This window comes from Argopecten irradians, chromosome 2 (assembly GCF_041381155.1).
Source record: "Argopecten irradians isolate NY chromosome 2, Ai_NY, whole genome shotgun sequence".
NCBI lineage: Eukaryota > Metazoa > Mollusca > Bivalvia > Pectinida > Pectinidae > Argopecten > Argopecten irradians.
Window position 1 is genome coordinate 22,830,949 of NC_091135.1, and position 26,638 is coordinate 22,857,586.

At 34.2% G+C, this 26,638-nt stretch overlaps 2 protein-coding genes across 8 annotated transcripts; one reads left to right on the forward strand and one right to left on the reverse strand.

The window, feature by feature from the left end:
* The first annotated feature begins 2,062 nt into the window (after positions 1-2,062).
* On the forward strand, positions 2,063-14,835 carry LOC138314838 (tubulin alpha-1A chain). 4 transcript variants are annotated; one of them, XM_069255416.1, is made up of 3 exons: positions 2,063-2,203; positions 2,460-2,682; positions 3,268-4,558. In XM_069255416.1, the coding sequence occupies exons 1-3, from the start codon at positions 2,201-2,203 to the stop codon at positions 4,395-4,397; spliced, it is 1,356 nt and encodes a 451-aa protein (XP_069111517.1). In that variant the 5' UTR covers positions 2,063-2,200; the 3' UTR covers positions 4,398-4,558. The 4 variants fall into 4 exon arrangements, with proteins under 4 accessions (XP_069111517.1, XP_069111519.1, XP_069111518.1 ...); XM_069255418.1 differs by lacking the exons at positions 2,460-2,682; positions 3,268-4,558 and adding exons at positions 11,638-11,860; positions 13,579-14,835 and having other exon boundaries at positions 2,065-2,203; XM_069255417.1 differs by lacking the exons at positions 2,063-2,203; positions 2,460-2,682; positions 3,268-4,558 and adding exons at positions 11,153-11,279; positions 11,638-11,860; positions 13,579-14,835.
* Positions 14,836-17,876: 3,041 nt separating this feature from the next.
* LOC138314839 (uncharacterized) lies at positions 17,877-26,350 on the reverse strand. Of its 4 annotated transcripts, none has more exons than XM_069255421.1 (6): positions 26,273-26,350; positions 24,508-24,725; positions 21,551-22,255; positions 20,833-21,090; positions 20,120-20,297; positions 17,877-19,746 (listed from the first exon to the last, which is right to left on the reverse strand). In XM_069255421.1, exons 3-6 carry the CDS (start codon positions 22,248-22,250, stop codon positions 19,506-19,508), a joined length of 1,377 nt encoding a protein of 458 aa, XP_069111522.1. In that variant the 5' UTR covers positions 22,251-22,255; positions 24,508-24,725; positions 26,273-26,350; the 3' UTR covers positions 17,877-19,505. The 4 variants fall into 4 exon arrangements, with proteins under 4 accessions (XP_069111522.1, XP_069111523.1, XP_069111520.1 ...); XM_069255422.1 differs by having other exon boundaries at positions 24,508-24,691; positions 26,273-26,339; XM_069255419.1 differs by having other exon boundaries at positions 26,189-26,328.
* Between the last annotated feature and the right edge of the window lie 288 nt (positions 26,351-26,638).

The following is a 26,638-nucleotide window of genomic DNA, read 5'->3' on the forward strand; positions in this document are numbered from 1 at the left end:
TTAGGGGGTAATTAAATATGGCATTTCGGATGGAGATAATTGTCAACATGCATTCAAATATCAACTGTAACAAACTAAAAATATACAATTCTGTCCAAATTTGGGAACTCTTTCGTCGTCTTCAAACGTACATGTCGAGTCACCTTGACAAAAAGCGTGTAGTTAATCTTTTACACAAGACTGTATAACGAATCTCTTGTATACTATAATATCAATCAGGTCTAAACTCTAAACTACTCGTTTATTATAGTGTTAGTATTCAAGTTCCTGTGATTAATCAAAACCCGTGTTCGATCATACATTATACATGTTGTATACGTGTATACACGTACAATTATAACAAAAGATAAACCCTGACTGGGCATGCCCAACCTTTAAATCCTACCAAGATTAGTGTACGTGGGTTCAACTACAAACGAGAGTTAGATCAACTTATACAGTCCGCCTCACAAAGCAATGTTATTTCATAGTAACCTTATCGATTCATCTCAAACGCGTTTTATGAGGAATTGATTTATTATTTGTTAATCTTACTTCATATTTTTCTAAAGTGAATAATTACATGTACTTTGCGTATGATTTCATGATATATTTAAATTGATATGACAAGGGAATGAATTTTATTTCGTGTCGTCAAGCTAACCAGGCTTCTCACAGCTTTCGTTGATAAATGTCTTAAACAAATCAGCTAATGAGTATTAAACATGTTGGAGCCTACAGTTACGTTGGCACGCTAATATGTGCCGATATATACAATACTGTATAATTTTATACCTTTTTAAAGGCTTACTCTCATTTCCAGAGCTGTTTTAATAAAATATCTAATAAAATTAAAATTAAGCACATTGACCAATTAGTCTATCAATTAAAATGTATATAATTTCTTTCTATAATAAAATTACAAGGAATAAGTTTAAGATGTTTTACTAAATTATAACTAAACTTGGATTTTACGATACAAGAAAGCCAGAAAAAAGATAATTTTGTACTTGCCAAATACTCACGTGGTTTACATGCACAATACATCACGTAATTTCAATCTATCTGTTCATTTTACAACTCTATAGGATTGAGTCATCAGTTTGTCAATGAACTACATTATAATTGTATATCTTATTTAGCCCAACCCTAGAGTTTTCTACAACCCTCTTCTGTTTGCAACATTTGGATATTCCGTGAATGACATTGACCCGATTAGATAATTAACTTAACCTTTCGCTGATCATATATGTGAATATTATATCCACTATTAACCAGTTCTCATTGGGTGGAGCTAAGATGTCACCAATGTTTGCTTGATATAATATTTTCATTAAAACAGAACTGCGTGTGCTTTATGAAATATACTTTCTAACATACATGTAATTACAGTTTGTATTAACACTACAAAAAGAAAAGATAATTAGAACATTATACTGTGCCATATGTTATAACTATTATATATAAGTATAACTCATCATTAAAAATGTACAAGTTGAAACAGATCTTGATATATGTATGTATTAATTCTGTTCATTATGAAATACATGCACATATCATGAAGCACTACAAAAAGATAATTTATACAGTTCTTTTTAGTACCTCATATTTGCAACATTAATAAATAATAATAATAATAAAAAAACTACTCGTATATGTTCGGTTTATACGGTCGGTCCTGTCTATCTTTAATCAAATAGGTATACTTCATTTCAAGATAATTACGGGCTGATATACTTTTAATTATAATCAATTAAATGTGTCAATCATTTTGAGAGAGTTTGTTCAATCAATTTGATTTCTTTTATCTGTTTGACATTATGTGTCATACTAAAGACTAAAGGTTATATTTTGGCGACGGTATTGTCCCCAGGGTTTAATTACTTGGCTATTATATAACAATTTACCACAGTATATTGTGTAGACTTCAAAGCGACGCATATCCGTACCTGTTCGTTGACAAAACAAACAGGGTAGCCAAGTGATATATTGTCCAATGAAAATTGCGGTATTTCGGCGTTCCTTTGAATCTAGCCAATGAGAAAAGGCGTTACAAACTAATCTTGGCCATAGAGACGGTGAGCCGAGGTCTATATAAATCGAGCGCACCGCGTGTACCGACATTAATACTATACTCACTGCGACACATTACAGTCATCGTGAGCTTAGTCTAGCTGTCTGTTTTCTTTTAACAAAGATCACTTTCTAACAACCAGTCAACATGGTAAGTTACACTTTTAATACGTCATTTCTTTATTTTTTTGTTTGTTTTTATTTATTTGTTTTATGTTTTAAATATTTTTCATTACAAATATTCTGTTTATATTATGATTTTATTAACTTACTTAATAAGTTTACCGACTTTTTATGGTCTTATTTTGTAAGTTTTTATTGTTGTAAGTTAAACAAAAAAAACCCACATTTTAAAGAAATAGTCTCAAAATTCATGTATACTAATAAATTACTTTTCTCTTAATCAGAGGGAGTGTATCAGCATCCACGTCGGACAGGCCGGAGTCCAGATCGGAAACGCCTGTTGGGAGTTGTACTGTCTGGAGCACGGTATCCAGCCTGATGGTCAGATGCCCTCAGACAAGACCATCGGAGGTGGTGATGACTCCTTCAACACCTTCTTCAGCGAGACTGGAGCTGGCAAGCACGTCCCCAGGGCCGTCTTTGTTGATCTGGAGCCTACCGTAGTCGGTAAGTTATCTATCTTTTTTAAAACATTAATGAATTTTATTCCAGTTAATTATTGTCTTTCATTAACAATTTACATGCTAAAATATGTAACTGGAGAAAATGGTTGTAGATATTGTTTTATTGTATTTAAAATGTTTGCTTGCCACCCTTTGATACCCTTGACTACGCGACAATCCGAAAAGCTTATCAAGGATTAATAGGGGATTATTCCCTTTGTACATTTAAGTCTATGCATAGTCACCATTTATTTTTGGAAATTACACCTTCATCGTTTGTCAAGTCTATTAAAAACGATGACGCTAAAATTTAACCACGTATACACCGAATATGTCAGATCTATTTTGGGCAATTATACAATGCCAATGGAATTTACTTAATACAAGTCTTTCAGATATTTAATTTATCAGCTTATTGTTAGAATAGTGATCGATACGCGTATCAATAATTCACTCTATGAAAAGCACAACTTACAAAACTTCAGTTTATGTAATTTCATTAATTTAAAACGGCTTCTTATATATGTAATCTATAGTTTAATATCAAGCACAGCATTTACTTATGGATTCTTAACTTTCTATTTTCCAGATGAGGTCAGGACCGGAACTTACCGCCAACTGTTCCACCCCGAGCAGCTCATCACCGGTAAGGAGGATGCCGCTAACAACTACGCCCGTGGTCACTACACCATTGGTAAGGAAATCGTCGACCTCGTCCTTGACCGCATCAGGAAGTTGGCTGATCAGTGTACTGGACTCCAGGGATTCCTCATCTTCCACAGCTTCGGTGGTGGTACCGGATCCGGATTCACCTCCCTGCTCATGGAGCGTCTCAGCGTTGACTACGGAAAGAAGTCCAAGCTCGAGTTCGCCATCTACCCAGCTCCCCAGGTCTCCACCGCCGTCGTTGAGCCATACAACTCCATCCTGACCACCCACACCACCCTTGAGCACTCCGACTGCGCCTTCATGGTCGACAACGAGGCTATCTACGATATCTGCCGTCGTAACTTGGACATCGAGAGACCAACCTACACCAACTTGAACCGTCTTATTGGCCAGATCGTCAGCTCCATCACCGCCTCCCTCCGTTTCGACGGTGCCCTGAACGTCGACTTGACTGAGTTCCAGACCAACTTGGTGCCCTACCCACGTATCCATTTCCCTCTCGCCACATACGCCCCAGTCATCTCCGCCGAGAAGGCCTACCACGAGCAGCTGTCTGTTGCTGAAATCACCAACGCCTGCTTCGAGCCTGCCAACCAGATGGTGAAATGTGATCCCCGTCACGGCAAATACATGGCCTGCTGTATGTTGTACAGAGGAGATGTTGTCCCCAAGGATGTCAACGCTGCCATCGCCACCATCAAGACCAAGAGGACCATCCAGTTCGTCGACTGGTGTCCAACTGGTTTCAAGGTCGGAATCAACTACCAGCCACCAACTGTTGTGCCAGGAGGTGATTTGGCCAAGGTCCAGCGTGCCGTGTGCATGTTGAGCAACACCACCGCCATCGCCGAGGCTTGGGCTCGTCTTGACCACAAGTTCGATCTTATGTATGCCAAGCGTGCTTTCGTCCACTGGTACGTCGGAGAGGGTATGGAAGAGGGAGAGTTCTCTGAGGCTCGTGAGGATTTGGCTGCCCTTGAGAAGGATTACGAAGAGGTCGGTGTCGACTCCGTTGAGGGTGAGGGCGAGGAGGAGGGTGAGGAGTATTAAACTCTTTAACCCCAATCCTTGACACATCTTGGTAAACAGACCGGCTTTGTCCATTGAATGGTGAATTTGGAAAGCGAACTCTGAAATAATCTGTTGTATCGAAATTCGACAAATTGATTGTCTGATGAAATGTTCTACAGATTAAAAAGAAAGATCTTGGATATTTTTGTTTTCTTGTTTCATTTCTTTGTTCAGATATACACAAGTTTTTATTTTATTGTCTTCAAACTTTGAGGTTTCTTAAAACATGAACAACAAAATCAGGTTGAGTAAGATAATCTTCAATTAAGAAGACTAACAATAAAAAAGCTTGTGTAAATCTGTTTTCATCACAGAAGGTTTTGTCAATACATGTTTTTCTCAATGAAAGCGATATTTTACTAGCGGACATTCAATTCAAACGCAATTCTAAAAACAATGAGATTAGATAAAAAGGAACTATGGCTGCAGAAATAAGCTTAAAGGACTCTGTAAAATGGTCAAAAGAAACATGCATAGTTGATTATGTATTTTGAATTTTGTGAATGGTCTTGTTACACAGTGACTTTACACAAGGACTTGAAACAAACTCTGGTCTTTTTACATTATCACTTAAAATGTCGCTTTCATTGAACAATTCATAAAAACGTATTGAAAACTCGACGACTTACGCCGATATAAAAACTATTGTGTAACTTAAGATTTTGACTTAATTTACGTTGTGCCAATAACAATGGAAATTAAATGTCAACAATACAATTTGAAAGACTTATTAAATGTTAACTGTTTACTTGACCAGTACTATAGCTTAATTTAGAATGGACATATCTGTTGAAAATAGCGATACTAAAACGCTGGATGTTTGTTAGGTTCTTTTTGTGTAAGTCAAATCCATGATAATAATCATGTTTATGAATCATGTTTATGATTAATTAATAAATTTATGAAATTATAATATAGATAACGTTATTAATGCGTTAGCTTATGACGAAAAGTCAAAATTAATAAAACACCCAAACAAACATAAAAGAAAAAAAGAGAGAAACAAAAAGAAAGAGAAAAAAATACTACATGTATTTGCAGTAAAGTGTCATAGATTTGTGCTAAACACATTTAAATGATATATGATACTACCAGCATTGTTTTAGTCTTCATTGCATGTAATAGCATTGTCTTCGATAAAATGATCATTATTTTTTTTTCAATGTCATTTCATTATACCCAAATACCAAAATACGTTATTGATAACAAATATTATGATAAACAAATAACAACCTTTAAATATTAATTACAAACCAAAAACAATATGTAAAGGGCAACGTTAAAAAATATGCGTGTAAACACCAGAATTTGAAAATGTCACAAATAAAATATTTGAAATACGTTAAAGAATTGCGTTTGACATAACAAATGCTGAGTAAAACTGATCTATCTAAAACATATTTTCTTCATTTCTGATTTTAAATATTCAAGCGAATCGATGTGAAAATGTTGGTGAAGTATATAACCGATAAGGTAAAGTTTTTCTGTACCCTATTTAAAACATTATGCTTTCGTACATTGATACGGCATTTTCAAGATAAAATAATTTACAAGAGGTACAGGATCTTAAATAACTGAGTGCACATTTTAATACAAATACTAGTATGGCGGCAATATATTTCCTTCTGCTATCTAGGCTCGGTAAGTTAAAATGATAACATATTATACATATGAATGGTTATTGAAATCTAACTAGGATTTATAACACCCTCCTCTACACTGCCTCTATCTGCTGACTTAGAGTGACCAAATTTCAACAGTGCACTCAAGAACACCCCATACCGCGAAAAAGAACCCACCCAATAATAATAATAAAAGTGATAAAACAAAATGCTAAAAAACTATAAAAAAAAAAACAACAAAAAAACAACAACCCCCCCACACACACACTACATTAACTTATACATTATGTATAATGGGGCGAAGGTTATTTGTTTTATCTTTAATGACGCATATTTATATCAAATAAAAAAACTTAGACCATCTGTTGTGATTAACAGTTTTCAGATGGAGTGTTAAATCATTCACCACCTGTTGTTGTGAATATAAGGTGTGCACTTTTCCTGTGTGTGACTGAAACGGACACCCCTGATAGCGATTTGAGGAAGGTGTGACAAACGTATCAGTTGTTTGTTATAAACACACCAAACCGGTACAAATTGTCTCCTGCCGACATTTTTATCGTTCTCGCAATATGCAATAGAATTAATAAAAGTACATATATCAATTATTCATGGATACCCGAGAAACAATAAAACCGCACCTTCAATGGGGACGTGGGCTACTCAACTGGACAGTATGTATTTAACATTTTTTTAAATGATTAGAATAGCTGATACGTTTGATGCTAAGTACGGCGGACTACATTGCACACTTCTCAAAGGTTTTCTTTCTAGAAAATGAAAACAGAGGGTAATTGCTTCAAATTGTCAGCACAAGAAGTGATGTTTCTATTGTTTCAACGCTAGTCATCTACCTTTAACTGACAAAAAGAAGAAAACAGATTAAAAGTTTAAAAATACCGTCCATTATAGTAATTGTATCGTCTTTTCGCATAAAGAATAGTTTTTGCTTAAAATTCTGTAAAATAACTAAATAAATAAAGAGATACATGAATACAAAGACCATGCCTAATATCACCAATGTATCCTTTGACAGAAGAAGCAACTATTATAAATTAATAACCTTCCTTATAAAAAGTGTATGTTCGCTTTAAATGTTGATTTAGGTTCAAGTTAGTGGAGACTAAAAGAGGATTATTGATAGAACAATATGATAACACCATGTCACTGTAAGGTCAATAGGATAACACCATGTCACTGTAAGGTCAATAGGATAACACCATGTCACTGTAAGGTCAATAGGATAACACCATGTCACTGTAAAGTCAATAGGATAACACCATGTCACTGTAAGGTCAATAGGATAACACCATGTCACTGTAAGGTCAATAGGATAACACCATGTCACTGTAAGGTCAATAGGATAACACCATGTCACTGTTAGGTCAATAGGATAACACCATGTCACTGTAAGGTCAATAGGATAACACCATGTCACTGTAAGGTCAGTGTCTGAAGACAACTACAAGATGGTTTCAAACCCGCAACCTCTCATAGGTGGGATTCACTCATCACCTGTCATAGAATAAAATAAATCAACACATTTCTCATTAGATGATAATGATCTTATGAGAAATGTGTCATTTAACTGCTAATTACTAATAGTAATATGTATCTTTTTCGGTTACTAAAACTAATAAATTGATATATATATATATATATATATATAGATAAGTTTGAAAGTTTTTGTTGTTGTGGCTGAATTAATAATTTCTTATAAAAAAACCCATGTTTGGTTATACAAAATCATATGTCCATATAAAACATTTTCAATGTGTTCGCTTTTAAATCATGTACAGATCACATCGTTTCTATTTTTGTCATGTTTAAATAATTAATTTAAGAGACGATAATCTTATTTTTAGAAAATCGATCCTTTAGATTAGAACTACACATTTTAGGTTTATCAGTCATGGAAGCGAAAGTTCTTACATGGATTCTTGTAAAACAATCAAAAATACATTCTTGCTTAAATACACCATATTGTTTAGTTTGAATAATATTAATGCCATAATTTGGTGCAAAAGTATCTTCATTTTGCCATACATTCTACACAAAATCTACTTTAATAATTCATCTTTTACATCAAGAACAACCTTTGGGTTTCATTCTCTACAATATCTTAATAACTTGAGTGTCATATACAACGTTCGGAATCTAGTGACGAAAAACATGCAGTAAAACATATATATTGTATAACGCTGGCATTGTCTTCACGATACAGGTACAGAGTAAATTCTGGCTTAACATCATTGTGGTTTATCTTATAATAAAACTAATTAAGCACTGAAATATTTTTATTCTTTAATTTCAAAGAGTATGCATAATATTGTTTGGAAAAACCCGCGTATCCGATGAAATAATAATTAAAAAATGTGACATCAATTACAATAAATTTTTCAGATTACTTCATGAAATGAAATACGTTTAAAAGTATGATAACATCATTTTTTTGGGAAATTACTTTTCCAAATCATTACCCAAAGTCAATGACGTCATGATCACTACCAATCAGAAAATCATATTTAGTATGAACACAGATTAAAAACATATAGACTCATCAATCTTGGTGTTATCTGGTGCCAGTAGAAAAATGCCAGTACGAAATTTGAAAAGTTTTACCTTCTAATTTTACATCAAGATAAAAATATTAAAAAACAATTAATTGCATCCCGAAAAATTTCCGTGGCACTATGTCCTATGTGTAATGCAGTACTGATTGCGCATGCACCGAAAGCAAAATAAATAATTTTGAATTATTTTTTGTGTGTTAATTAGACATATATGTATACACGATTTAACACCAATTATTGTTCAAATGATGGGTATCATTTATACTCTGTCGGCGGTGGAGCATCTTTAATGAAGCTTTTTTCGTTTTTTTTCTACTCTGAGGTTGGAGTTGAGAAAGCGGGTTATATTGATATCGACCGGTATCTACTGTAAACACATTTACGGTCTTCACGTGGATGTTAAACAAACGATTGGACACCTACAGACATCTTATATCTATGAGTAATAGATTCGACATTCAAAATACAATACAGTGTAATTTCAAACCTAGCAGCATTGTGCTTCTCATTGGTTACATTATTGAAATCATGGGTATAGTGGACTTTAATCACCTGATTACAATAAAACCCAGTGATATAGTTCTCCGGTTTGACAAAGCGATATGAATCTTATAAATGACGCTCAAATCAATCGATTAAAACACGATTGGCAGAGATAATGTCACAGATTAATCCCAACACTAGTTAACTTTTCGTATCCCTGACAAACTAAAGTTTTACCCTTCAAATGTTCAAGTTGATAAACTTAAAGATTTAATGATAAGACCCACGATTTCCAATTTCATCGGAACCAACCCCTACTTTTTATGAATCTTATGTGCATCTTTTTCATTTGGTGGTATCCGTGATGAATATGTCGCCAAGCTGACAGGACAGACCTTGGCACGAGGACGGGGTTTTATAGTAATTAATACCTACGTGTTCTGTATCTGCATTCTACAATAGCGAGCATTTTATTGTCGAAAACTATCTCCCAGTAGGCTGGGTTAGTACACCTGAGTCCTTTTAAACATTCTTTTGCGTATTCTGAACACATGTGTTTATCAAGAAAAGAATATCACGATTTAACAGGACAGACAATACGTGGGGTGTCTAAGAGAAAATAACATGGATTCACATACATAAAAACTTTCCACGTCTCGACAGCTAGGAGTCATAGCCGCACATATAAGCATGAAAAAGCCATTCATAACCAATTTTGGGAATATGAAAAAACACTTGCATAAATATTAATTTTAAGACGATCATGTAATAATTAATATGGTACTAGGCATTCATAATACAACCAAATTAACAGATATTGAACGGTAATCATATGTATAAAATCATATAAGAAAATAGTAAACATAATCAAGTTTAACCAATAATTTGATTCTTAGTGTAATCTTTTATTTCCTCCCATGTGAAAAAAACTATTAAATTTATTATTTTCAATAATAAATCTAGTGATATTTTGCTTGTGTAAATATTATTTGCTTGATGAACAAAAACAAGTTATTCACCATAATGGAGCGTTAGTTCGTTGGCACTATCATCAGATTCAGATTCTTTTATTTCCTTGTTTTTTACAACATCGGAGAGTTGACATTAACATATACAATATAACAATGCAGACAGTGCTGGACAAACATATAACTACATTTTTCATAGCAAAACAGATACATTGTATGATTAATTATGTATATATACCATTTCATAAAACATAAGATCAATGATTTATAATGCACATTTCAAAACCTTGGAATATTAATTAACTTAAATTAGAAATTAAATTATCTCGTAGCTTTAAAGCCAAATCTATATATTTTCCTAACCTGTTTAATTCCCCTATATTCTGGGTTGATAATAAAAGTACCAACTTAAACACACTAGGACGTCTATAATAATATGATTTAATATATTTTTTTCTTAATTCAGAGTAACAATTACATAAAAGTATAAAGTGAAAGCGTAATTTTGTTGAGCGGCTTACAAATAATCACAAAATAAACATGCGAACAAAAATACGTGCAAGTATAATACAATTGCTTCGGATCTTATTTCATGGTAAACAGTGTCTATGTTCAACATATATCGTTTTGATAACAGTTTATGAAATAATAATTTAGTAAAAGTTTACCAGACCGCCCCCGGCTCCTAATATCTGTATGGAGATATAACTGAATCGCGTATATTATCGACATTTTGAAATCAAAATGCATACCATAATATTCAACCCAACTTGAATACCATGCTCGTTTAACAAAGAAATTTCATATGTGTGACAACACACAAAGAGTCATATTTCACCATAAATCACTTCAGAATCTTAATAACCATGTTTGATTTTAAACTTACATTTGTAAGTACCATTTACTGTAGAAATCGATAAAACTTCACAACACAAAAACATTTTTACTAAATGTCATACACTATTGCTGTACTACAAAACGCTAACTGCTAAGGTTAATTGTATTCTCAATCGCAGTACATATATGTAAATGATCGTTTTCCCCAGACCACTTCCAATCGATATCTATTTTGTTTGTTGGCGTTGCCCCTGGCGACGTTCAGGTAGACCCTGTATATAACTACTGTTGTGGAATTTTAACCTCATTCCTAATCCTCACAGAGACCATTATAGTTCTACCTGCGAGTTCTTGGAACAAGTTAAAAATCCAATCATGGTAAGCCGCTTATCTTAGGCCATAATATGACACTAACTAATCATGATAATAATATAGAATATATCTTGTAGTTTTACAATTGGAATACATGTACTTTGAACAATTTTTTTTCACATTGTTATTTTTTTTCAATTTCATTGTTATTGAAACATTGTTTCGCAATTGATAATACGAATATTGTTCTATATTTTCATATTATTTATTCATGTTATAATATTTTATAAGGAAAATAATTTATGTTTTGGAGTTAAACTTGACAAAACATATTAAGAAAAAATGTAGCATGTAAATGTTATTGTTGCATTTATGTTGTTAATTAACAGTGTATATAAAATATTTTATCTGTTTCATGTTACAGAGGGAATGTATCAGCATCCACGTCGGACAGGCCGGAGTCCAGATCGGAAACGCCTGCTGGGAGTTGTACTGTCTGGAGCACGGTATCCAGCCTGATGGACAGATGCCCTCAGACAAGACCATCGGAGGTGGTGATGACTCCTTCAACACCTTCTTCAGCGAGACTGGAGCTGGCAAGCACGTCCCCAGGGCCGTCTTTGTTGATCTGGAGCCCACCGTAGTAGGTAAGAATCAAACCTTACAAACAATGAACTGTTAATAGAAGTTAAATGATATATTTCATTATCTGATAGAATTTTACCACCAGAATATGCTCATACAACTATGTGATGTTAAGCATTATTAATATATAAATTTTTATTTTACAATTACAATTAAATAAGCATTCATATAAATTTAAATAAACATGTATATGAATGGCCAGATAAACATTTGAAGACCTTGAGTTTAGAAGGGACTCTGATTAAAACACAAAGGAATTGCAGCAGTAATAAAATGTTATGCACTATACAGTTTGATCTAAGTTCAATATTTTTTGGTAACTAATGACAAAATATCTCCATTTTTATACCTGCCTAATTTCCACTAAGTGGTGGGGGTCCTGCCCAGACAAGATTGTCTATTTCTTATCTGTTCTCATTCACGTTTGATCATGCGGATAAACTTCTATTAGAAAATACAGGAGTCGTTTAGAGTTGAAATCAAATAAAGCTGATGTTATCTACTATGATTCAATTCTACTTGAAAACTAGCTTCGCGCATGACAAATTCTTTATTCAATTCCAGTCATGCAATTAAACGGAGTCTTGTAATTAAGACATAAACGATTAAAAGATTAATTAAATTGATTGTTAAATAGACATTTGATTAAAATTTTATTGATATTATCTTTTAAAAAATGTTTATGTGAATAGAGTCATGCCAAGCGATCCGATAGTTAGACACAAATGTTTACCGTTTAATTGAAATGACATTCTCATGAATACACCATTCTGTTCTATTACTGGGATAATTCACAGTCTACGACAAAAAAATAAAACGTTATTTTATTTAGGTGATTTATGTAATGTATGCTACATATTAGATTGATATATTCTTGTTAATATAGGATTAATCCAATGAAAGGTGATCGGACATACTCCGAATAACATCCTAAACATCGTCCCATAAATAAATATGTGTAACTCTGACAGTTAGTTAGACATAAGAATGGCCATTTTGTGTCTTCATGTCAGACCTAGGAGCCAATTAAAGGCTGATAGCTATCGGGATAAGCTTCAGCTAATTGTCTTCGTGTATTTAAACATAAAATGTATAGGTAGGAACATTGAATCAGTCCGAGGGTATGCCAAAAAAAGTTCCATGGGGGCTATTGAAATAACAATTTAGGATAAGTTTATATGTGTGCGTATACTTTAATTGAAATACTGCGAAGATAAAAATAATACATTATATCTATTATAAAAATACACTGATTAAACACGATATATGTGATGAGTAAAATAGTAAAATATGACTACAAGGAAACAAATAAATAAATAGATTTATTCAATGAAATAAATAAATAATTAATTTTAAAAATGAGCACACATTCATACTTGTGAGTAATATTTCCATATTGTATCACATTTCTAAAATAATTTTTCATTAAAAAATATAAAATTTAAAAACGTATACACCGAATACGTCAGATCTATTTTAAGCAATTATACAATGCCAATGGAATTTACTTAATACAACCCTTTCAGATATTTAATTGATCAGCTTATTATTAGAATAGTGATCGATACGCGTATTAATAATTCACTTTATCAAAAGAACAACTTACAAAACTTCAGCTTATGTAATCTCATTAATTTAAAACGGCTTTTTATATATGTAATCTATAGTTTAATATGAAACACAGCAATTACTTACGGATTCTTTGCTTTCTATTTTCCAGATGAGGTCAGGACCGGAACTTACCGCCAACTGTTCCACCCCGAGCAGCTCATCACCGGTAAGGAGGATGCCGCTAACAACTACGCCCGTGGTCACTACACCATTGGTAAGGAAATCGTCGACCTCGTCCTTGACCGCATCAGGAAGTTGGCTGATCAGTGTACTGGACTCCAGGGATTCCTCATCTTCCACAGCTTCGGTGGTGGTACCGGATCCGGATTCACCTCCCTGCTCATGGAGCGTCTCAGCGTTGACTACGGAAAGAAGTCCAAGCTTGAGTTCGCCATCTACCCAGCTCCCCAGGTCTCCACTGCCGTTGTTGAGCCATACAACTCCATCCTGACCACCCACACCACCCTTGAGCACTCCGACTGTGCATTCATGGTCGACAACGAGGCTATCTACGATATCTGCCGTCGTAACTTGGACATCGAGAGACCAACCTACACTAACTTGAACCGTCTGATTGCCCAGATCGTCAGCTCCATCACCGCCTCCCTCCGTTTCGACGGTGCCCTGAACGTCGACTTGACTGAGTTCCAGACCAACTTGGTGCCCTACCCACGTATCCATTTCCCTCTCGCCACATACGCCCCAGTCATCTCCGCCGAGAAGGCCTACCACGAGCAACTGTCTGTTGCTGAGGTTACCAATGCTTGCTTCGAGCCTGCCAACCAGATGGTGAAATGTGATCCCCGTCACGGCAAATACATGGCCTGCTGTATGTTGTACAGAGGAGATGTTGTCCCCAAGGATGTCAACGCTGCCATCGCCACCATCAAGACCAAGAGGACCATCCAGTTCGTCGACTGGTGTCCAACTGGTTTCAAGGTCGGAATCAACTACCAGCCACCAACTGTTGTGCCAGGAGGTGATTTGGCCAAGGTCCAGCGTGCCGTGTGCATGTTGAGCAACACCACCGCCATCGCCGAGGCCTGGGCTCGTCTTGACCACAAGTTCGATCTTATGTATGCCAAGCGTGCTTTCGTCCACTGGTACGTCGGAGAGGGTATGGAAGAGGGAGAGTTCTCTGAGGCTCGTGAGGATTTGGCTGCCCTTGAGAAGGATTACGAAGAGGTCGGTGTCGACTCCGTTGAGGGTGAGGGCGAGGAGGAGGGTGAGGAGTATTAAACTCTTGATCAATCTGCTCAAAGAACTTTGCCAAAATAATGTCTTAACCATCAGGACGTTTCAAAATGTAGACACATTTGTTGAACTGTGAAAATCCATCGTTCCAGCAATAAATTTAAAATGAATATTTTATAAGTTTTTGTATTTATTTTTCTTAGGTTTTTTTCTGGTTTGTAGAGACTTTTTTTTCGATATTCAGCACCAAAACAACATCAAAGTCAACACTCAAATACACAGATTTATACACAGAGCTGTCGTGAATTTCCAACTTCATGATGATTTCCAAATTTTAGCTAAAAGAATCAATATATATGCTAGGTTGAATTTACGTTTTAATAACACAGGCGATCTATTGAAATTCAATATTATATTGTTGAATGTCTTTTATATACATTGATATTAGGACAAAAATAAGATCTTCTATTGAGAAAGAAGAACATAAATCTATGGTGTCCTTTGCTTGTCTTTGGTGAACATGAATCTAGTGAGATTTTATAGCTTTTATAACGTCTAAAATGATCAGTATGTGTTATTGTATAATTGGGTATGGCTAACAAAGATTTCTTCCGATCTATGAAATAAGTGGTATACAAAAGGTCCATAGCATGCACATAAAGAAAACACATAATTTCACAGTCACATTAAAGACTCAATACAAAACCAGCCGTTTCATATTCGTTTAGACAGTCATTACAATTCAGTCGAGTAATATTCAAGCTAAAATGCATAATAAGTTCAAATGAGAGCAGATATACGTGTATTGTGCTGCATAAAAGCGATTTAATCTTTTTTAAAAGAAATCTAATAAATGCTGTTCGCAAAACCAGAAAAATAACTACCATACACCGGAAATAACCGAATAAAGGCCATCTATTAACTTAAAACTATTGACCTCGAATCAATATTACAACGCTTTAGCCATGTCTATGACATATCGTATTGATAACTGCAGTCAAATTATTCCTTCAAAATTCTTTAAACATGATTTTATTTTACATTTTCCTGTACAAATGTATTTGCAAAAGCCATAGACAGTATTTTATAAAAGTTTTAGATACAAGACAAATTTCCTAGTAAGGCATACATAAAGAATAATGAAACAATCATAATTCTGACTATGCATAGTCAAGACACAAAGTGTGTTACTCTGTCGACTAAGTATTAATGGTTGAAGGCTTGGAGGCGACTGAAAGAAACTACCACAAGATACTCACAATAAGGGTAGTATGGTGCGAACTTTTCGAGATCTAAGTTAAGGATAAAATTTGAGCCAATAACATATTTTTAAAACTGAAAAATTGGAATGACATCTAGTGGATGTGAATTGTGATATTATTCGATAAATTAAAGCGTTACTAATGACTATTGTTAAAGTTAGACACGAATTATAGATTAACGATATACACTGTGTGATAACAGACAGCGGGGTACTGTAACATAACATCACTGATAGATAATAGCATAACAACGGCTCATGTATCGGGGTACGTCTATAACCTCATCACAGAATTACATGGTAGGTATAGGTATTTCCTAATGACTTAATTGAGGAGACATGGCCTTGTTGATTAACAGCCCGACCGTCGATCAGAGGTAATTGTTTAAGTCCCATTAACAGTTATGGCGATGACCTCCTGTGTGTGACACGTGGACGAGTGGAGTGAGGACGTGTGAATCGAAAATGTACAGTATATTACCTCTGAATTGTTTTGTTTGTAAGTTGGGGAATCCAAATTGTTTTATAATCAATTTGCTCGAAGATATGTTCAACAATATAACGATGGGGATCGGTGATAATTCCTATTATTGACTATCGCCTCTGTGTGGATGTACATGTATATGGTGAGAGCGTATTTATTGAAAAATGTAGTTTGCAATACTGTAGAGGTAATGGGTTTCATTGGATTTGTTAAGTTATCCTATAGGAGAACCCTCAATAGCTAATGATAAATATAGGTGAATACTATTTTTTTTGCAAACATTTAGGCGTAAAATGTTTTACAGCAAGTAAGCTTTACGTAGCAGTAACGTTTTACGCCACTCTTCTGAAACTGGAATCGATAACACTAGAGGGTGATATCTCAGTTCTGAATCGGCAGATTTTGATTCCGTTTCGATATTTATGTCAAGTGACTAACTATGAGAATATATCAATTTCATTTTCTATTTTGAGTACACTTTAAACTCGTATAAAGACATTAACACAAACAAACAATCGTTTAATTTAGGATAATTGTTTTTATGTTATGGATATATCACACAAAAATGGACTCCCATTCTTACTATATGAAAATCCGGATACTTCAGTAATGATGAGTACACCTGATTCCTGATATGTTCTTCATTCTGAGATTTCTGTTATAGCTCGGCAATTTAATGGAAGGGGGACAACTTCTGGAGTTGGATCGATATAGTATGAGAAGTCGACCATTATAATTTTAATGCTTTGGCATGAGTAGAAGCAAAAGCAAGATGTTTATGCCTAACATAGTATAAATATAGTTTATACTGGAGTGTTATGTCTTTATTTGTATAATTGTGCTTCGGATACTACAACCGGTTCCATTGTCACCCTTCCATACCATTATTAGTTACATCAAAGTGATGTTAAGTTACCGTCGGTGAAGCAGAAGACATGATTGAATGTCCTCATTCATATAACTTAAAAAATCTTTTTAATCTACATGTAACTCTGAATGCTTTTCATTTTAAGGGTTAAGCAATGCTTTCCCCACATCGATTGTTTGCTACCATATGTATATAATATGTTCATAAGCTATTCACGACATCAAGTTAACGACTTTGTTTTTTTTTTTCGCATTTTGCACACAAAAATTCCATCCTTTTCCACATCTATTTCGTACGTTTGTTGTATCCAATATGTTTGACAGTGTTTACTACCATGTAAGACTGCTGTGTTTTTACGCATTTTGCACATAGATACTTCAACATGTATTGCTACTGTTTAAGTATTACCAGTCTTTTCAATAACTGTTACATTTTCTACTTTTTATACTATAGATGGCAAATAGTTTATACTGGAATATCGCCTTTTGTAAATATATTGGACCTTGTTTAGCAATCTGAGTTCAGATTACCATTATCATATGGCTATATGTGGTTTCTGCATGTGTATTTTGAAATTAAAATCACAGAGAAAACAACAAGTTATGCTTACAGTTTTTATTTTCTTTAAACAAAGATAATCAATACACTAACACAAAACTAAATAAATAGTTAATAAATCAATGAATAAATAAATGACAACTCTTCTCATATATATTGAATGGTTTGATCTCATGAGAAGACTTTTCATTTTATACCGAAGGGAAAGAAAGTGAGTTACGATTCCGATTGTACACTAAACAAGTTTACGCTTGGGTATTTTCCCTGGTAATATTGTTTGACTTCTTGAATGATTTTAATGTTGAACATGGGGCGTTATTTCTGACAAAAATATCATTATTATCGTGCAAGAAAGGTTATATTTATGAAGAAAACCAAAACACCATAATAGATGTATAATGTGTGTCATATCTCATCCATAGATTATTTAAAGCTCATCAGTCTAAACCTTCTACTTAAAAATAGACCACTAGCGGTAAAAATCAGAAACTGGTCTTAAGACCACGTATACCTTCTAGGACCCATTTCTTAACAATGGACATCATTAACTGAAATTCTCCAAAATTCATACATTCATACATAAATTCTCCACAGGAAAGCATTGCAGATGTGAAGGAAATCTCTTTAACATGGTTTTCTTAACCTATGTAATACAATGCTATGAATATAAGTTAAATGGATTCTTAAAGTTAAGGACTGATGTTAAATCTGGACCAGGTTTTCACCAAATGATGGCAAGCTATCGGTATTATTAAATATAAAATAACAGACACGCCTGGATTGGAAGTGTACAGATGAACTACTAATTATAAGGTTTTGTGCAGTTGCTAGTTGTAGGAAGGGAAACAACTCTTGTATAAAAGTACAATGCATGTGTGCTATGGAATGCTCACAAAATAAAACCCCACTATCTTGAAAGTGAGTAATATATATAGCAGGCATATACATATATTACTTCAACACAGGGTGATCACTAACGTAAAGATAGCCTTGTTCTGACGGTATTTATAGATTGATCGATAAATGAACATAAAGTTGTTGTGTTATTTAAGTTTCATTACAGTATCAATTAAGACGGAACAAGACTGACTGTAGTTCAACTCTAATTTTATACAATAAGTAAATGGCCTAAACCAATAAAACAACTTAACGTAATACTTAACAACACATAAATACAATGTACCCGAGAATCTTACTCAATTGAAAAAAACACGAAAAAAAAACGAAATAAAACAACCTAACAAAATAAGTTAAAACCTCCAAAGTACTCTATATCGATAAAACTGCCTTACTCTTATAAAAAAATAAATTCATGATTAAAATTTTGCCAAAATGTCTTCTTTTTTTTTCATTCGCGTTTGGTAATAAAACTAAATTTTAAGCGAATTAAAATTTCGTGATTCGGCTACAAAGGCATTTATAATTAATCCACTTCTTAATTTTTCACAGACGGAAATTTCGCGACCATTGCGATGACATGCGAAACCGCAAAAATGCCATCCTAACGAAAGTAACAGTAACAAAATAACTCAACAAATACTCAAACAGCAACAAAGAATACTGTAGTACAGCTTCATAGTTTTGAGGTAATGGACGATCATGATGTCATCAGATCTTTTTTCTGTCAGTTGTAGCCGCGGTAAATCTGCACATTGTTGAGGTAATGGACGATCAGGATGTCATCATATCTTTCTGTCTGTTGTAGCGGCGGTTAAGGATCTTGGTAATCTCCTCTGTCACCACCTTCCACTGGGCGCCATGTTCCGATATGGTAACTCGGTCTGGGTGGTAGTTTACAACAGCTTTCTGATAGAGCTTTTTCTTCTTCTCTAGATCGAGAGCCTCTTTCTCTTTGGGATCGATGGGCATGACGAATACTTCCTTGTGAACAGGATTTTTCGGTGGAAAATCCCTGTTGGAAAATAAAGATAATATTAATGTAATCACATTATGGAAATTATTCTTTAGGGAAATATACTTTATGTTAGAGAAATACTATCTGTCAAACATCAACTTTGCTTTGTTACATAACGGGATTTTTTTCCAAAAAAAAAGGATACTAGTAAACGATTTAAGGGTAACAGATACATTGTATTTCAGCAATATACATACACAATGTACAACAATTTACGTTTAGAGGACGAGAAAAATAAGCAAACATATATATGTACATTATGATGCTTGAAATATGCCACCTTCATTCAAAGTTGTAACAAATTGTATCAGATTTCATTTAATCCTAATACACATTATGCTACAATTATAACATTTGATACAGGACTTACTTGTACAAATATTCGAGAAGTTCCAGGTCTCCCTTTTCCTCTGCTTTCTTGAGACTTTCCATTTGTTCAGGGATTTCTTTGATAATCTTATCTCTTTTAATGTTCCATTCTCTTTCCTCCTCCTCGACCTTTTCATCTTGATACTTTTTCAAAATTTCGATGGCTTCCTTAAACCAATCTAGAATGAAATGGCAATAAGAATCTCAGCTGAAGTACCCTTAAAATAGGACAAATCTGCCCTGTATAAACTCTGTTTTTCATTTGTTTGTTTTTCTATGATTAACAATTTAGGTTTTTTTATGATGTCACCTAAGATATGATTAAGCAGCATTTTATGTCTATAGTCTGTTCGTGTCAAGAACATGCAAAAACTGTTTGATAACATATCGGAATCAAACATGAAATAAAAGTTGAGTGTTGTCATATTCACCGTGTTCGGTGATGATTTAAAGTGTTTCTTTAACGGATAATAACGACGATATCTAAGATCATAAAAATTAGATAATAGAATTAGATAATAACTAGATAATAGAATACAACATTGTCAATTCTATTGGCCTATACGCGAAATAAAGAAAGTAAGGATTTTTTTATGAATTTATTTTTTGTTAATTCTTTTATTAATACATGACACCAGGTGATGAGTGCGATCTCTATTTTTCGTGTTTCTCGCTTAAACTTGTACTAAAATGATATCCTGACTGACGGTCTACCTTCTGTAGTGAACGTTCTAGGCGCCATACTGTGAGCCAGTTGTATAGACCGCATCACATATTCGTGCGCTTTATCCTTCATTTTTAACACTTTGTCATATAACTTTCCAAGTCGACTGGTTGCTATGGCTTCCTGCTCCATTTCCGTTCTCTCGCGCGTGCGTAGAACAGCGGATTTATACCAATCCACGATATCCCAGACTATATCCATATTGACATTTTCCCTGTCTTTCATGGCCTGCTGGAACAGCTTGTCACCTGGTAAATATGGCAATACACTTTGAAAACAACACAATATACTGACATACCAAACGCCTTGTTTGAACTTTAAAATATCTACAGAAAGTAATTCAAAAATAATACATAATATTAAAACATGAAATATAAGAAGTTTGCAAGACTTAACACTATCAAGAAAACTGATAATATTTATTTTCATGGTGGTCGCATCTCTACCCTTTATGTCATAATATAATTCGTACAGTTCCCTAATTACTCTGCTTTATAGGTTTATTCTTTATGCTTACCTTCATTGGTGGTATAAATATAGAGCTAACTAAAATCCATGAACACATGTAACTACTAATTTCGTCTTTCGTGTAATAAATCTTTATTTGCAAGAGACACAAGCACAATGTTTTTTCCTTCATTTAAGATTTTGGCTTTGAAGTTAGCAACTCTCAAAAAAACCACTGCTTGCAGTATATTGGCTACATACCTACAGCTATCGCTTGCATGGCGTCGGCAGTGCATTGATGCATGATGACATCATCTTCTAAGGTATCACATTCAAGTCGTACATTATTAACATCTGTACAATGTTTTCTTGCTTCATGTATAGGCATCGAACAGTTCTTCATTTCAGACATCCCGCGTTGATAGCATCCATTTTGAATGGCTGTGACGCCATTCCGGAAATGGAACCTGGCAAGACTGAGGTAGAAGTTCCCACGTATATAGTCTATCTCTATGATTTCCAAGATGCTATAATAGTGATCTATCCGGTCTTCGAGAGTAACGTCCTCGTTCATGTAGAAGCTGAACTCTGACCAGCAGTCGTCTATAGACGCGAGTAGTTTAGTTGTCCAATCACTTGGTCTACACGACAAACCGTGTGTGTATGCATATGAAAAGTACCTGAATGCGTCTTTATAATTTTGTGTAACAACACCGGATTTGTTTTTAATTGGTAATGTAGTTGTAGTTTCTCCCAGTCTCCAAAAGGCCATGGCAGCGTTTTTAGCTGCTGGTACAGTCTCATTGTCCACATTGCCCTCCTCAAATGCCCTGCAATAACAATCAGCGGCATCTCGATATCGGGAATACTTGATGGTAGCACACAGACCGTCACTGACAGAGGTATACGAGGCATTCCCTTCTTTTCTTAATCTCACGGACACGGTGTCAACACTTGCCATATTTACTGCAAAAATAGACACGGAATATCATTCAAATGCAACATTTGATGTTAGAGGTAAAAAGCTCCGTCTTATAAAACCTTTATCACTACAGTGCTTTCCTCAGAAGATTCTACTTTTTACTTAGTTTATCAAACAGGAGAACAAGACCAGTATTGTCACAGTCAGAAACTATACTAGAACAGTCGTCAAGGAGGACAACTTATACCCTAAGCTGATTCTATGATACCCCTTCGTTCTGAGGGTGTATGTTAACAAAGAGAGGAGTGGGAACAAAAAAGTCGATTCACAATTGATGGGGACACAAACACCGAGACAAAAATGAAAAATGGAGAATGAAAGCCACAAAGTTAGAACAAAAGGCGGAATAACGAAGTGAAAAGTCGTTAAACAGAGACGAAAAGTGGAGAGAAAAATATTTCTAAAGCGAAAATTCGAGCCAATAGCGAATGGAAATATTAACAATCATTCCGAGGCTTATACGAAATGGTTCATACCGACAAGCACAATAGAAGGTCACATTGAACTATAGTCACTATCTTATAAAATTACAATGCCACTAGTTGACGGGAAAACTTTGGTCAAAGGCTGGTCTTCTCAAGATATTCACACAGAAAATGCCAGCTTTATATATTTTAATTAAAAGATGCAAATATGAAATTTCAAGCACTAAACCAATGCATAGAAGACAGTGACATTTTTTAAATGTATACATTTTTGTTTGTACTAAAAATAGATGTTGCCATTATCTAGGATGACGTCACAGTCCATTGCAGTAAGCCTAGCGCTGATTATCACGATCATAAAGCCATATGTTACGTTTGAAGCATCATCGGAAAGGCTTAATATCGATAATACCATATATGAGACAGTGCTTTATAAAAGAACGATCAATGGAAATGTCACCAACATGATAGGTGTTAATTAAGAATGGAACAGTGTGAATACAAACTGTATCAAGGAGGGAAATGGAATATTCAGTAAAGAAGGTAGAGAGGATACTTCTCACAGTCAGACTGTAAGTATATTATTAGTATAGTACATGTATGTAAATAATTAAGATGTAAGGAGTGATTGGTATGGATCACGTTATTTCATAAGAGTGGTCAGTAAATCACTAATAATAATATTAGGTATGTCTATTCCAGTGTTGAAAGCGAGTTCAATGGAATGACAATGTTCGTGGTCTTAGTTAGAGACAGGTGCTTTAGGAGCCGATGCCTATATAAAATAGGCTAGTCCACATGCAAAATGGTGATTTCCCACCTAACCTACTAAAAAAAATAGTTCGTGGAAAATGTTTTTAAATAGAAATGTTCTCTGTCATGCCCGTCATCAGAAACTGGATGACGACACTGCGGGATCCCCGGAGAATTTGAAATATTCAAGATGGCGGACAACGTTGTTGAAAACTAAAATATTGACATATTTCAATCTGACTGGTATATTTTTGTTATACCATATTGATAAAATTAAGCGGAACTGTTTATTGGACAAATATATGACAGTATCCGCTGTATGTAATGTGATGTGTGTGCTACAAATGTCTTAAACAATTACTATGGAGCGTCATAGCTGTCTCCTATGCTTCAAATATACTACATGAATTTGTGTTTTCTTTATATTATATGGTTTTAGCATTTTATTATTTGATCGTATCAATATATGATATTACTTTATCGATATCGATATTTGATTTATATCATTTGTTTCTACCATGTAACATTTTATTTTAATATGTCATGATAATATTTCTTTTATCATTATCAATCGATTTCATCATTATTTTATTTGGTGATATATATATATATATATATATATATATATATATATATTTGATTTACATCTATCATTGTTTTAGTTGGTGTTATCATCAAAATATTTAAGGATAAAAGTCTCTTTTTGGTGTTTCTATCGAAGGATAAAGTTGAGTAGGGAATCGATGTTTGGAATGGACCGCGTGTATGAAGCCGTGTTGTGTCTTCTTGCATAGTGGAACTCTTTATCGTTATTTTATTTTGTTTTACCACTGTATGGTTCTACTTTATATGAATGTACTTTTCCATTGTATGGATGTGCATTTCTACTGTATGATTGTTCAATTTCATTGTATGGATGAGGAATGTAAGCGTCTCTACGACTCCGATTAGAAACTTTTTACCTAGGTTGTTTTCTCTCGCATGTCATGAAAACATGAAAACTGACCAAGATTCCAATATGATATACACAATTAAGGTACACAACAAAATTAACAAACCTGTAGTGTCTGCAGCGTCCGTAGCGTCTACAGCGTCTGCTGTGTCCGTAACGTCTATAGCGTCTGCTGCGTTCGTAACGTCTACAGCGTCTACAGCTTTCGTAACGTCTACAGCGTCTACAGCTTCTGTAGCGTCTAATGCGTCTGAAGCCTTTGCATCGGCAGGAGCTTCAACGCCTCGTGTCTTTTGGGGGCAGCAACAAGACAGAAAATTACCCCTTGTAAAACATTAAGGCAAGCTAATATAACCAATAAATTAAGTTAAAAAAAGCATATATGTAGATATGAATATTATAATTTTATAAACAATTTTTTTTTATTTTCTTTACGATAGTGTTTGAAGAAAACCTAATTCAATATGGACAAGTACAATATGAAGACATACATGTATCATTCGATAAACATGACAATATAATTCAACAAGTACAATATGAAGACATATCATTCGATAAACACGACAATCTAATTCAACAATTACAATATGAAGACATATTCGATAAACATGACAATCTAATTCAACAAGTACAATATGAAGACATATCATTCGATAAACACGACAATCTAATTCAACAATTACAATATGAAGACATATTCGATAAACATGACAATATAATTCAAGTACAATATGAAGACATATCATTCGATAAACATGACAATCTAATTCAACAAGTTTAATATGAAGACATATCATTCGACAAACATGACAATATAATTCAACAAGTACAATATGAAGACATATCATTCGACAAGTTATCAAAGTTGGTATAACTTAATGCCAATTCCTTATGTACATTTGGTAAATAAACTATGTCTAAAGTCATAGTAAGGAAATGATTTAAAGTCAAAGTAAGAAAATTCACAAACATACCCTTCATCATATCAATGTCATACTTTTATATGTATTTTCACAATTTAACATAGACCTCTACACGAATAGCTGACAGACACGAAAGCATGTCTAAACACACTATCTAGTTCTAGTCCCATGTCTTTACTCACTGATGAGATAAAACATTGATTACAAGCGTAAACATGACCAGTATGTTATCAAACACTATCATATACATTCGTACTTACATTAGCTATACCAGCATCAGTCTCGTTACCAGTCGACAAGTTGATAATTGAAAGTAATTAAAGATTTATGTTTCCTTGTGTCTGTCAAACAGTAGACTGGCCATCAGTCTTTGCAATGTTAAAACAAAAAATCATTAAAATTTGGTTTGATTATTTTTGTCTCTAGTACTACATGTCTGATTCTAGAGAGTGGTGTGAGTTCCAAACTAGGGGGTAGAATTTTGCTGAGAAATCAACAACGTAGGGTCTGGTGGCCAGTCTAAGCGTACAGCTGTATCTGTATACATACTCAATACATGTATGTAAAGGTATACAGTATGTATATTTATATAGTAGGTACGGTAAGTAACGTCTAAATTTAGAACTATCGATTTACACATATCATATGTCGGATAGATATTGCCCAAACACATTTAGATCAATCGGATTTCTTCATATAGTGAGTTGACTGGGGTTTGTAACCTATAGAATATGTAAATTGCGAAATATCAATTGAAAGTTTCGTCTGAACTTCAAACTGAAACCTTCGAGAAAGAGATTCAATAGGAACTTTATACAATAATGCTTACAATGACTACGATGGAATTAAAAAGAATAAACCTACATTTGTAAGTGCCTATGTACAAAAGTCATTTGTATTCATGATTCCATGTGTACACATATTACAGAATATACAGACAAATCATACCAGTGTCCTGTTCTGTTCTGTTATCGTCTTCGCTTTATTACTTCCAGGTAGGTCGCTAATGCTTCCTAATTGAAAAGCCAATGTTTAAATCCGGAATAGTTGCATACATCATCCGTGTGTTGCTAGAGGTATTCACCGATGGGTGAAAAGGTCTGCTGTTTTTGTTGTTTTTTTCTTATTCTTATACATCCGAAGTTGTATACAAAGGATCTCCTAAATGGTAAACGATAAGGCATTGAACGTGTCACCATATTGTATCGCAGGAGTTGAAAGTGTGATTGTAGCAGTATTTTATGTTGGTAAAAAATCCAATATGACCGCTATGACCTCACTTTTGGTTTTAAATCTATGTCAATTTCTCGTTAA